The 12870-nt window shown below is 39.3% G+C and overlaps 2 protein-coding genes across 4 annotated transcripts in view; both read left to right on the top strand.

Annotated features, from left to right (window-relative positions):
- The window catches only part of CCDC141 (coiled-coil domain containing 141), a 160376-nt gene extending 154457 nt beyond the window's left edge, over positions 1–5919 (top strand). For all 3 annotated transcript variants that reach the window (XM_048870030.2, XM_048870029.2, XM_075117985.1), the window contains 2 exons: positions 16–181; positions 5581–5919. In XM_048870030.2, coding sequence (XP_048725987.2) covers positions 16–181; positions 5581–5710 — 296 coding nt within the window. In that variant the 3' untranslated portion in view covers positions 5711–5919. The remainder of the gene's footprint in view (positions 1–15; positions 182–5580) is intronic.
- A 6506-nt stretch (positions 5920–12425) lies between these two features.
- The window catches only part of TTN (titin), a 311267-nt gene continuing 310822 nt past the window's right edge, over positions 12426–12870 (top strand). Inside the window, exon 1 of the mRNA XM_075117654.1 lies at positions 12426–12624. The gene's annotated coding sequence lies outside the window, so the exon portion shown is untranslated. The remainder of the gene's footprint in view (positions 12625–12870) is intronic.

Below are 12870 nucleotides of genomic sequence, written 5' to 3'. Positions count from 1 at the left end.
TATGTTTTGTTTCAGAGAAAAATGAAAAACCAGAAATTCTCTCTGTAACTGAGACAAAATCAAAACAGGAACAAGGATATTTTTCAGAAAAAATGAGTGTCCCTACAACTGAAGTGGGACAAGGTCAGAACACATATTGTATGAAAGGTCAAAGGCCAATGGCTAAACATCTGTCAGTGAGGTAAATTCAGATTTACTCTGAGTACTGTGTCTTGTAATGTACTGTAGTGGCTGTACTGAGTTTCATTTATGAAGCATGCACAGGACTCTGTTGTCTCACTTACTCACTTTTGTGTATTGTAAATCATAACATGACTATCATCTGCATTTAGATTTCCATCAGAAGATATAGATCCATATACAATTTATAAAATCTTACAATACCTAACTATACAGTAGAACATAAGTGTAACTTGTATGTAGTGTCACCCTATCCTTGTCAGTTCCAGGATATTAGAGACAAGGTGGGTGAGGTGATATCTTTATTGAACTGACTTCCGTTGGTGAGATAAACAAGGTTTCGAGCTACACAGAGCTCTTCTTCAGGTCTGTGTGGCTCGAAAGCTTGTCTCACTTAATCCAGTAAAAGCTATTACCTCATCCACCTTGTCTCTGTAAATGTAACTTATCATTTATGAATATATAAAATATTCATAAATGAGCTGGGGAAAGGGGTAAACAATGAGTTGTCAAAGTTTGCAGATGATACAAAATCACCCAAAATAGTTAAGTCCAAAGCAGACTGAAGTGTTACAAAGGGATCTCGCAAAACTGGGTGACTGGGCAACAAAATGCCAGATGAAATTCCGTGTTGATAAATGCAAAGTAATGCACACTGGAATACATAATCTCAACTATTCATACAACATGATGGGATCTAAATTAGCTGTTAGCACTCAAGAAATATCCTACAGTCATTGTGGATAGTTCTCTGAAAACATTGCTCAATATTCAGCCGCAGTCAAAAAAGTTGTGTTATGAACCATTAGGAAATGGATAGATAATATGACAGAAAATATCATAATCCCACTATCAAATCCATTGGTATGCCTACACCTTGAATTCTGCATGCAGTTCTGGTCATTCTATCTCAAAAAAGAGATATTAGAATTGGAAAAGGTACAGAGAAGGGCAACAAAAATGATTACTGGTATGTAACAGTTTCCATATGAGGAGAGCTTAGAAAGACTGGGAAAGTTCCTCTTAGAAAGGAGATGACTGAGGAAGGATATGATAGAGGTCTATAAAATCATGAATGGTGTGGAGAAAGTGAATAAGGAAGTGTTATTTACCCCTTCACAGAACACAAGAACTAGGGGTCACCCAATCAAATTAATAGTCAGCAGATTTAAAAAATAAAAAGGAAGTACTTCTTCCTACAATGCACATTTAGTCAGTGGAACTCATTTCCAGGGGATGTTGTGAAGGCCAAAAGTATAAATGGGTTCAAAAAAGAATTAGTTAAGTTTATGGAGGATAGGTCTTTCAACAACTATTAGCCAGGATGGGCAAGGACATAAATGCATGTTTTGGACGTCGGTAAAGCTGGGACTGGATAATAGCGAATGGATCACTAGATAAATTGCTCCCTATGAAGCATCTGGCGCTGGTCACTGTCAGAAGACAGGATACTGGGCTAGAACACCTATTGGTCTCACCCAGTATGGCTATTCTTATGTTGTGTATAACAACCTCTTAGACTGAATTGCGCAAAGGCACTTTGGAATAAAGAGTGTTGTAAAAATTCAACTAAGCTTCTATTACATGCTGGTATAGCTGAAACAAGGTATCAACACTATTGCTGCAAAAGGATGCACTACTAACCGGTGCCAAGCAGGCATAGGATTTTGTAAGTGAAATGGTCACAGGCTTGGCAATTTGTTACATACATTTTATCATTCCTCATTCTAAAAGTCTCTCCCAAGGAAATTATTTCATTCATGAATTGGGCATATTAGGTGAACAGTAGTACATCCTGCACTCTCATTTGAAGAGAGAGAAGGTGCTATCTATACATGATCTCTTTACTCAACAGCTGGAAAATAAAATCAGTGGTGTGTTCTGCAAAAAGTCCCAAGTTAACTTAGCAGGAGCACAAGGGTTTTTTAAGCATAGCAAAGGATGCCACGCATGACACCTCCTTTACCATCCAGGTACCTTATTCAGTTTCTTTAAGTCCTATGTCTACACATTTAGTTACCAAGTTTTCACCAGAATAAAACTGTGACATGAAGGCGGGAGAGAGGAGTGATAGAATTCTTCAGTGTCATCAATGACGTCACTAGATTCTGAGGAGACAGTGGTCATATTCTCACTGGGGCATTAGCACTTACTGTGACACTAAAATGGACAAAAATAATTTCCTACTTATAAGCCAATGTCTTATGCCAGAAAGGTCAGTATTTTATCAAAATATTAGATCCATAAGTGATGACTATCACTCGTATATGTTGAAATCTTTGCTAATCATATCTGGCTGACACACAAGATCAGTTTAGTGCTATCCTGAAAAATAATGTTGGGTTCACAGTGACTGTTGCTAGGAGTATGAACGTGTTCAAGTTACAGGGTTTGGAATGTGGGTTTTAAGAAATGCTTAGCAAATTCATCCCAAAAGTTCTGTAAAAAAATTGAAAGCTCTCACAGAAGACTTCATGCCACATTATAGCGATCCAATGCATTTTCACTGGCTGTATAGCATTCGCTGCTGTGGTTACGAGTCAGACCATACTTTTGGATATGTGCACCAACCCCAGTGAAGTTAATGCGATTTGTGTGTGTTGTATTTCTGAAGGCAGAATTAAGCTAAAGTTGATAGTGGCTACATCAGTAAATTTGCTCCATTGACCCTCTTTTTACAATCCTCAAAAAAGCAAAAGTGACAGAATTATGACCATTAAAACAGATCAATAACTGAAATGACACTTGGATCTTCAGGATAAGGTACAGAGGTTTCCAAGGTACAGGAAATACTTAACCGCTCACATCAAGGAGAATTTGGCAGGTATTTTACAGTATTTTGAATGCTGGATAAAACAAATGGAATATTCTTATAAAAGAGAGTGGACTTCACTTGAGAGTGAAGAAAAGCACTACTAGAAGGGGAAGTTTGTTGCAATAAGAGAACTTTGATTATACCTTTTCTTAGGAAAGCATCTCTTTATCTGTCATAGTCGAACTGTAGACAAAAGATGCTACTTTTTAATTGAACTAACCTGCACATTGAGAAAAAGAGGTGTCATCAACTTCTTCAGATTGATTTGGGATAAATTCACAACTGTTCAATGGCCCAGTGCAGGGCCTATGCACAGCTTTTGTCCTACTTAGGATCAGTTTTGAGAACTTAAGTATGTGGGACATATGTGGTGCATAACCCTTGAAATGTCTTAGATTCATAGATATTTAGGCCAGAAGGGACCATTATGATCATCTAGTCTGACCTCCTGCACAATGCAGGCCACAGAATTTCACCCACCACTCCTACACAAGGCTAAATTTCACCCTCTGATTTACATTCTACTTTCTTGTGCAAAGTGCTATGGGGTAAGTATTTTTCTCCCTAATCATTTTATATTCTAGGTCAGTGGTTCCCGAACTTGTTCCGCCACTTGTGCAGGGAAAGCCCCTGCCGGGCCGGTTTGTTTACCTGCCACATCCGCAGGTTCAGCCGATCGTGGCTCCCACTGGCTGCGGTTCGCTGCTCCAGGCCAATGGGAGCTGCTGGAACAAGTTTGGGAACCACTGTTCTAGGTCTATGTTAACTGACTTCTCCCTAGTATCAGTTCACTGTTACTTTGTTTAGAAACATAAACAAGGGGAGGAGACTGAGACTGGATGAAAAACCTGGGGGTGAAGTTGTGATGACAGATCAGACAAGGAGATGGGGGGTTGGAGGAGGACTGGGACTGGTTGGGCAAGGAGACTGGGCCTAGAAGCTGGTGGAGGCAGGGGGAGAATAGGCTGCTGAAGGATGACTACACTAATTAGAAGGCAGAATTCATGCTAATGAATATTATGATTTCAAGATGATGTATCGAACAAGGAGAGCTGAGAGAAACTTGGAATTTCCATCCAATGGGAAACTTTGGTATGTTGATGTTTGTTTTCAGCCCAAATCAGAATGAAAAGTCAAAATATCAAAACTTTAATGGAACATGTTCTAAAAGAAAAAGACATTAAAATATTTTTTGAAATGTATCAAAAGGAAACATTTTGTAGGGGTGTGGGGCTCTCTTAATGCAACATTGGGGTTCAGTCTCAGGTGAGACCATGGTGCATTATGGAAGATGTCACTTGGCTGTGGAGCCAAGCCCATAAGGGGAAAAATAAAAATGTGAGGCGCAGGGGAAGCTAAAGTGGACACAGATTAATGATGCAAAACAAAACATTTTGGCGCAGTTCAACAAACCAAAATTATATGATTTGGATCAACTTGACCTGAAATTAAATATTTTGTTTTGATTTTATTTCCTGATGCCAAAAAGTTTTTATTAAATTTTCCGAAATAAAAATTTCCCTGTGGAAAATCTTTATTTTTTCCTCAAACCACATTTTCTGTCAAAACCAAAAACAATGGAAAATTCCTGAACAGTTCTTCTAATGAAGCATGTTACAACTCTGTGAAAGGTAGATTGTTTGGACATCTTTTTGTCTTAAAATGCCCTGAGAACCTAAAGTGAGAGGCTAAGGGATTTAGGATTATTTCCATTTAGGATTATTCAATAGAAAAACATCTCCATGAATCTTGCTAGCAAGAAGCGAATGACTGTTCCTGTTCCCTGTGAAAGTGGTTGAGAGTCTGTAGGACAGCCAACATGCCACTAAATAGCCTTCAACACTCTACCTAAGATCTTACCTTTATATTGGTCAGATCATTGTGTATTTGCTGCCAGAACTTTCATTATTATTGTGGTATTCTTGCTCCTTCATTTGGACTGATGATTTCTCTTGAAGGAATAAATATCTGAGTTTTCTCTGTAATCTTCATATCCTCTAAAAGATCTGCTGTGCTATGTTGATGAGAGTGAAGAACCAGCATTCTTGGAATCTCTTCCCATCTCCTGTGAGATATGTGTTGATCTGAATCAACAGGAACAGGAACATAACACAGGAAAGAGAACTAGAACATATGCCATAGGCAGCACATTGGTTGCAAAAACTGCTCTTATATTTCTTCAAAAATCCTTTCTCCCTTGGTGCTCCTATTCAAATCCAGCTGAGAAGGCAAAGGTCCATGCTTTGTGCATCATGTTGAAATGTCATCTGTTCCAAAGAAAAAACAAAAACCTGAAGACTACCTTAATTTTTGTTAAGGAGAAGCAGCAGGTAAAATTTTGTTTTGTTGTTGTGACTCCTCTGCTTGTACATAACACTGCTACTTCTTACTCTTCACCCGTAATATAAATTTTAGGCCAGTGATGTAATCTGTTAGGGATGTGATTACTCCATATTTCTGTCCATGATCTTGGATATTTTAGGAGCAGTTTTGTCAAACCCCATAGAATAGTGAATGAAGAGTGCTGTAATTTACACCAGATTAAAATGTAGCTGATATTCATTTAAATGTGTTTGCTTGCACAGGTTAAAACATAAACACTGCCTGCAGAGTACCTGTTTTTCAAATGTGGAGTCGCAAGAGGTTAACATCGATTTGAAGCATGATCCCATACTTCTCTTGGATACTCCAGAGGATATTATAGGGGAAATCTAATTAAGAAGATGGGTTGAACTTCAGGATGCCCAATTTATGAGTGGACTAATTGCTTGCTGTGAATCTTCATGGAGATTTGACATTGTGGGGAGGAGGGGGGAAGGGAATCTGAGTACTGCTTAATTAATACCCATTAAGAACATGCTAGTAATTAGAATTTGTAATTTGTTTCTCTATATTTCATTAATAAAGTCACATGCATAGCAGAATCTACTTGATGTAAATGTTGTGGTTTCGACTTCAGTTGTTTTATCCTGGCTTGTAAGACAAATTAGAAAACACACCTTCTTTTGAGGTGTGTTTATAAGTGATATTAATAAATTTCCCTCTACTTTTTTAAGTACCTTCTCATAGGTCTCTCAAGACCACAGTGATCCTTGTTGGTAGGTCAGTTTTCTTGTACCCATTCTGTCAGCAAGACTGAGAACAAATATCAAGTGTGGTACACAAGCAACTGAAGGAGAGAAGAGCAAGTTTTCCCCCTTTTCCTCTTAAGTAGCTAATGGAGGACTTCAGTTCTTCAATTTTCATTGATACAGGCAAGAGTTAATGGCTTCTATAATCAGGAAATGATAGAAATAAATTTTTGTCTCTGTGGCTGGCTAATCCTATGTATTTAAAACCTGGAGTGGGGGGCTGATTAGTTCCCAGGGTCTCTGGCAATGCTCCTAGGGAGCCTGTGCATGGACAAGGAAACATTTCTGGCAACTGGAAGGCGGGGCCTACTCAGGATTGCTACAAAGATGGTCTCTGAGCAGATGAAACTTTTTAAGGCAGCTTAATACATATATGCATGTTGTTTGCAAGACTTGGATTATAGTGCCTGGTGATAGGCCACCTGCCACTTTCACTTATGTTGGAAAACTGGGTTTCTTCCTTTGGATTGCAGACGCTCCTACAGTTGTCCTTAAAGAGTTCCAAGACTTCCACCAGATCAGCAGCAGACATTCTAGAAGCCACTTCACACCTGCAGTGGAAGTATTGGAGGAAGAGGAACAGTAAAAGCCATATTTTGGTTATCAATTTGAGAAGGAGTTGAACCAGCAGGACTTTCAGACTCTAAAATAGCTGTTCCTCAATGGTCGGATCCAAATTTTCAAAGCCCCATGCAGCAGACAGTTCATGCAACACAGCCTCCTATTCCTATACTACTGTGTGTTATTTGGCCAACATAGCTGATGCCATGTGCATTTTGTAAAGCATGTCTGTGGTGCAAAGGTTTGGAAAATTGATACTTTAAGTGAATGTCCTGTGTGCCCAGGTGAGTACTAGGCTTATGCACCACTTAAATCCCACTGTAGCCCTGTTTTGGAAGTTTAAGACTTTGCTCTGGCCCTCTACGCATGGGGGTGAACTTCACCCTTGCAAATGGGGACCCAAATAACACATTAGCAGCTGACTCTCAGTCTAAAACCATGAACATAAAAATCAACAAAGACAAAACCTATATGCTGTGAGTCCCCTATAATCATCTTCAGTCAGTAAATACTTCACTTGTACATCTTATTCACGCAGGTATTGACAGTGGGTTAAAGGCCAGTGTTAAATATTTCATTTTTAATAGCCTTTAAACCCAGGGAATTGGAGTATGGGCTATTTAATTACATGTCTCACACATAGACTGTAAAATTAAAATTGATAAACACATTAGTTCTGTAATATCTCTTTTCAGCTGGACTGTTTATAGAAGTAGTGTTAGAAATTGCAGGATAACTAAATCTCTGAAAAAGTGATTCTGTGAACATGAAATTGTGGGGTTTTATGTCTATTGTCCCTGATTCCATAGGCAATTTGCTCATTGAAAAAACAGTGGGTTTTTTTGTTTGTTTGTTTTTAATTCCCAGACCTTCAGACACGGCTTGGGATTTGAAAGTCAAGCTCGGTTTTTGCTTTTTGGGTGGTTTTGTTTTGTTTTGTTTTGTTTCCCTCCTACTCCTTATCTGGCTTACCGTCCTGACTGTTGATTAAGTTCCAGCTGTGGATTTTTTATTAACAATGTTAGGTAATATATGAAACAGAATTCAATATACTCTCCCATAGTTTTGTGACACTGCTATGATTTGTCGTTGTCAGCAAGGCAAATAGATATAACTGTGAATGCATACAGGGAACAGATCTGTTAAGGTGTCTTTTGTTTACATACTCACTTTTCTGACAATAAGCACACCTAAATCACTCATAGAATCCTAGAAATTAAAAATGGAAAAGATGTAATACATTATGGAGACCATCTGCCTGCTATTTTATGACACTGGCACACATAGAGCACTACAGCTAAGACTGTTTTCAGGAGAGAGATGGGAAGGTTCATTCCTAGTTGGTATCTTCTTCATTCAAAGCCTCAGTTCTTGTTTATCTTATCCCACTATCTCAGAAAGCACCAGCACCTGACAGCAGCATCAACTTTTCAACTGTAAATGTAGGCATCCTCCAACAGACCCTGTCACTCAATAGCTGACCCCTAGGAGGTGCTATGAGTGGAGAAGATCAGCGTAGTATGTGTATTCTCTCCAGGTTCCTATCATTATCTTTGTCATATTTCCAGGTTCCATTAAGGGCCCTGAGGTTGGTTAGTGTGGAACTTGGCTTTCTCACATGGTTGTGTAATGGAGTGCAAGCATCCCAAGCCATCAGTCTGGCCAAACATACTTACTGTTTCATTAGAGGTATTATGTGGATATGGTTGCACAGATGTCATTGCAAATGTTTTCTGTTGCTTATAACATTTTTGTCTTTCAGGTTGAAACTTGGCATGTTTGTTTTCAGTCCAGGAGAAAATATTTTTGGAAAGTTTGTGGGGGAGGAGAGGAGCAGTTCAGCCATTTTCCAGGCTGAAGCAGGGGAATTATAAAAATGTTTTGTTTTGAAGAGTTTAGCAAACTAGCAACTCAACAGGGATTTATGCTCTAGGTCAATTCGGTGAAAATTGATTTTTGGTTTGTCAGTTTTATAAGGGTTTAGAAAAACACTTTGTACATGTGCTTTGATTTGTTGACTGTGATCCAGTAACTGCTTGCTTGTCAAGTTCTGTTGGCTCTGCAAAGGGTGTGCGCGTTAGAGAAAGTTCATACACAACCTACTCTTTCACACTGAGAGAAGGTGTGTAAAGAAAACAAAGGCATGTAGGAGAGGAGGTGGGGCTCTACCTCTCTCCATACACTTAGGCTTGACCTACACTGAAAAGTTATATTGGAATAGCTACATCTGTCAGAAGTATGAAAAAACATACCCCTGACTGACATAGCTATGTGAACAAAAACCCCAGCGTAGATACAACTTCCATTGATGTAACTAATGTGATTCAAGGAGGTAGTGGTCCTACACCAAAAGAAAAGCTCCTCTGTTGGGTGTAGGCTGAGTCTATACTCCATGGCTCTGCTGGCATAGATATGCCAGTATAGTCTCCATATTGTAGACAAAGCCTTAGTGAATGAATGTGTAGCGGGAAGGGGAGCAGGAAAGAACACAGGGCTCCTGTCCTATCGACTGCATATATTTTGCAGTACAGTGCACTCTACTGCTGTTAAGCAAATAGGTGCATATTATTGATTTTTAATTTTTTTAATAAACTAGGGAAACCCCATTTTAAAAGTACATTAAGAGCCTGTTAAAGCTGTATGGTGAAGCATTCAAAAGTCAGGAAACAGTGAAGTTAATGTTCCACGCTCTTATGACTAAAGATTTGATCCTGCAACACTTCCACATGCAGGCGCATTGAAGTAATTGTTTCTCTTATGCACCTTCACTCATTGTAGTCAAAAGGACTACTTGCATGAGTAAAGTTACTCACATATAGAAGTATTTGTAGTATCAGGCCTATAATATTTTATTACACTAAAGATCATATTCTATATCTGACATAGTGTATATTTTGAGAAATAGTATGTGCATTGTAGTACCCATTTCTCCAAGGGCTAATGTGTCTAAGGGTTTTGTGGGAGGTGAAACTTGTATATATGATATGATATATTATGAGCCAATGTAGCTTAGTGGACAAGGAAAACCTGGTTTCAAGTCCCAGTTTTGCCATTGGCCTGCTGGGTGAACTTGAACAAGTCACTTCCCTCCCTGTGCTTCAGTTTCCTCATCTGGAAAATGGGGATGAAGATACTGACCTTTTGTAAAGCTCTTTGTGATCTAAAGATGCAAAGCACTGGATAAGAGTTATCTTTTAAGGACAATGGAGCTAAGCCAATTTGTACTAGCTGAGGATCTGCCCCAACACCCTTATCCTGCAATGAACTTTGTGCAGGTGGAATCCCGTGCCTGTGTTACAAACCACAATGTATATGCAAAAAGGTTGGAGTTGGTGAATGCAGCTTTAAACATGTAGTGATGTTTAGCACTTACAGAACATTTTCCATTTTTGCTTCATGTTTGGATACAAAACCTTAGTTTTCTGTGATACTTCATGACTTGGTTTAAAGGAATGTTGCCATTTGTGGGATTTTCATCCCCCTTTTCTAGAAGAAATAGTAACATTTGACCTCCTAACCAAAATACACATATTGGAAAGGTAATAAAATGTCAGCTTTTTTGAGATTTTAAAAATGATTAATTTAATCCTATGATTTTTATGCTACTCTCTTCATTTTACTTATGTCTCCATAACACCAGTGACTTTTACTTTTTTTTTTGAAAGAGAAATTTGAAGTCAATATGCTGTTGCAGACATGATTTTTCACCAGTTTTACCACTTGCACTACTTTGGAGAAAATTTTACTGCCTGCTAATGTGGTTGTTGTAGAGTAAATTCCTTTCACTATGAAAAATGTAAATGTAAATCCTAGCTGCAGTCAAGGCCTGCCTCTTGTTATGACAGTAAATTGATGCGGATAGACTAGCTTTTCTCTCAGACTAACCCCGTCCAGACCATAGACTAACGAATGGGGTATGATACCGGTCTTCCAACACTGTCAAGTGGACACTGCACCAATGTGGGAGATTACAATAATTGCTGCTGCTCCTTTCCCCTGACCCTTGTGCAGCAAAAATGCCCTTAAAGATGACCTTTTTAACCAGAAAAGTAAACTAAAGGTTAGATCAATCCCGTCTATGGAAACCACCCCAGGAATGGGTTAGAGGGTGTAAAACTCTAAGATTCTCCTCACAGAGTTTTCTTCAGGTCAGTCTATGAAGGGGAAGTGACGTACTCTCCCCTGCTCCCTTCAAAACAGCACATTGCAGGGTGCTCCATCCATGGAGAGACATTGTGCCTCAGAAGCTTCCTTTCCTTCAGCGCCCTGGAAATGTGACCATGCACTCCACAGTTATGGGGCTGCCATGGGAGGAGGAGGGCTTCTTGAGCATGAAGTGGGCTGGCATAGAAAAACTTGTTTGTATTTGCTCTCCTAAGTATTCCATGTGAGGTTCATGGTGGAACTTTGTTTACCTTCTCTTCCTGCCCTGCCTTCCACATCAGCCTCTCTTCCTCACATTTGAGTTTTTGTGCCTGCAGAGATTCTTCTGCAGAGTCTAAGGAGGTGGGGATGGTACCACAGAAGAGGTTCCCGCCTGCCCCCCTTCCCCAGCCCTTTTGCAAGAGCATCTGTGCACAGATGACCTCTTTTCACTGTGTACCTTGGGGCATAAGCCAGCCCTACACCCCCTGTCTAATAAAGCACTGAAGCAGACATGTAACTTTAAGACTGAGAAGTCTCAGGGAGCCAGTTAAGCACGTGCTTAAGTGGTTTGCTAAATAGGAGCTTAGTTAGGTACCATATTGTCAGACAGGAAAATGAAGGTTGCATAAGGAAGCACTAGCACCCTGACAGACAGGTGCACACAGGTATCTTAGAACAGTGGCTGTCCCAGTTGCAGAAGACAGCACAAAGGCCCCTTCTGCCTCTGACTTCTGGTTTTGAGGCAAATGCAGCTGGTGACACAGCTAGCCCCACAGCCTGGTAAAGCTGGGCCTGGCTCAGCCAAAGACCTCTCAGCAAGCAATATGGGAAAGGCATAGCTCATTGGTGCAGGGGCTGCATGAGTCCTACACAGGCCCCTAATAAGGGCAGTCAGGAGGGAGGGCTAAAGACTGGGTTTTAAACCATTGCAAAAGTTGCTGCTATGTACACGCCTTCTTGACATTCATGTTCCTGCATTTCAGACATTCCTTTTGACAAGTCCTACTGAAAGAAATAATTAGTTAGCTGTAAAAAGATTTTTAACTGTAACAAAAAAAGTCATATTTACCTGGTTTCAAACACAAACTTTCAACTTGTAATTTAAAAATATACATATAAATAACCAATATAAGGCTCATGTATTAGGTCCACTTACTTATGTGACCTGATGATTGACAGATGCATTTGGTAGCTACTTAGTCATTGTAGGGGAAGAGACTGTAAGGTTGGATCTGACGGGCAGGACCAGTATTGATTTGACTGTGTTCTGTGCTATTTAATAAAAATCCTTCCTCATAATTTCTTCTTAAATTTGTGATGTAACTAATTAGCAACTGCAAATAAAATGATTGGACTTTAAAGCAGAATAAACTCTGAATATACTGGTTCATTTTCTCAGTGAATCCCTTTTGTGCTGCCAAAATTAGCACTCTCCATCAGACCAACAGGTGGTGTATGATTGCATCTCCCATGATGCTTTTTTTTAGAAAACCAATCAGAAGTGGCACTGACATGATGATGCAGAGCTGTCAGCAGATCAGGGGTATATAAAGTAAAACAACTATGTGAGCACTTCTGAGCAGTCGTGCATTCCCAGCCTCGCCTCGGGTGTAGGGATTGCAAAGAAAAGCAAAACTACACTGTCAAGACTGTGTAGTTTTGTTTTCAATGATTAGAGGCTCAACGATTCTCATATTGGGATTGTCTAAAATCTTGCTCTGGATAAGGACGTCGTTTACGAAACTTTCGCTGGGCTTTGCCCACTCCTTTTAGGCACTCTTGAGAAATCAGGTTAGTGGCATTTTTTTATAGTAAAACCATATTTCTTTGTCAGTCATTAATCGTTTTGATAGAACACATCAATATAAATGTATATTTATGGGCATATGGTGTATGTGTATGTAATAAAAATATAGTCTATAAACACTGAACATTAAAGTTCTTTGTCAAGAATGTCGTCTTATGTTTCTGAATGTGAGTTTTGATAAAATTAAATTAATAGTTCTTTAAGTACATTTGATATTAAAGAAACATTTA

The sequence above is a fragment of the Caretta caretta genome, chromosome 11, assembly GCF_965140235.1.
Source record: "Caretta caretta isolate rCarCar2 chromosome 11, rCarCar1.hap1, whole genome shotgun sequence".
Taxonomy (NCBI): Eukaryota; Metazoa; Chordata; order Testudines; family Cheloniidae; genus Caretta; species Caretta caretta.
This window is presented reverse-complemented; position numbering and strand designations above follow the sequence as displayed.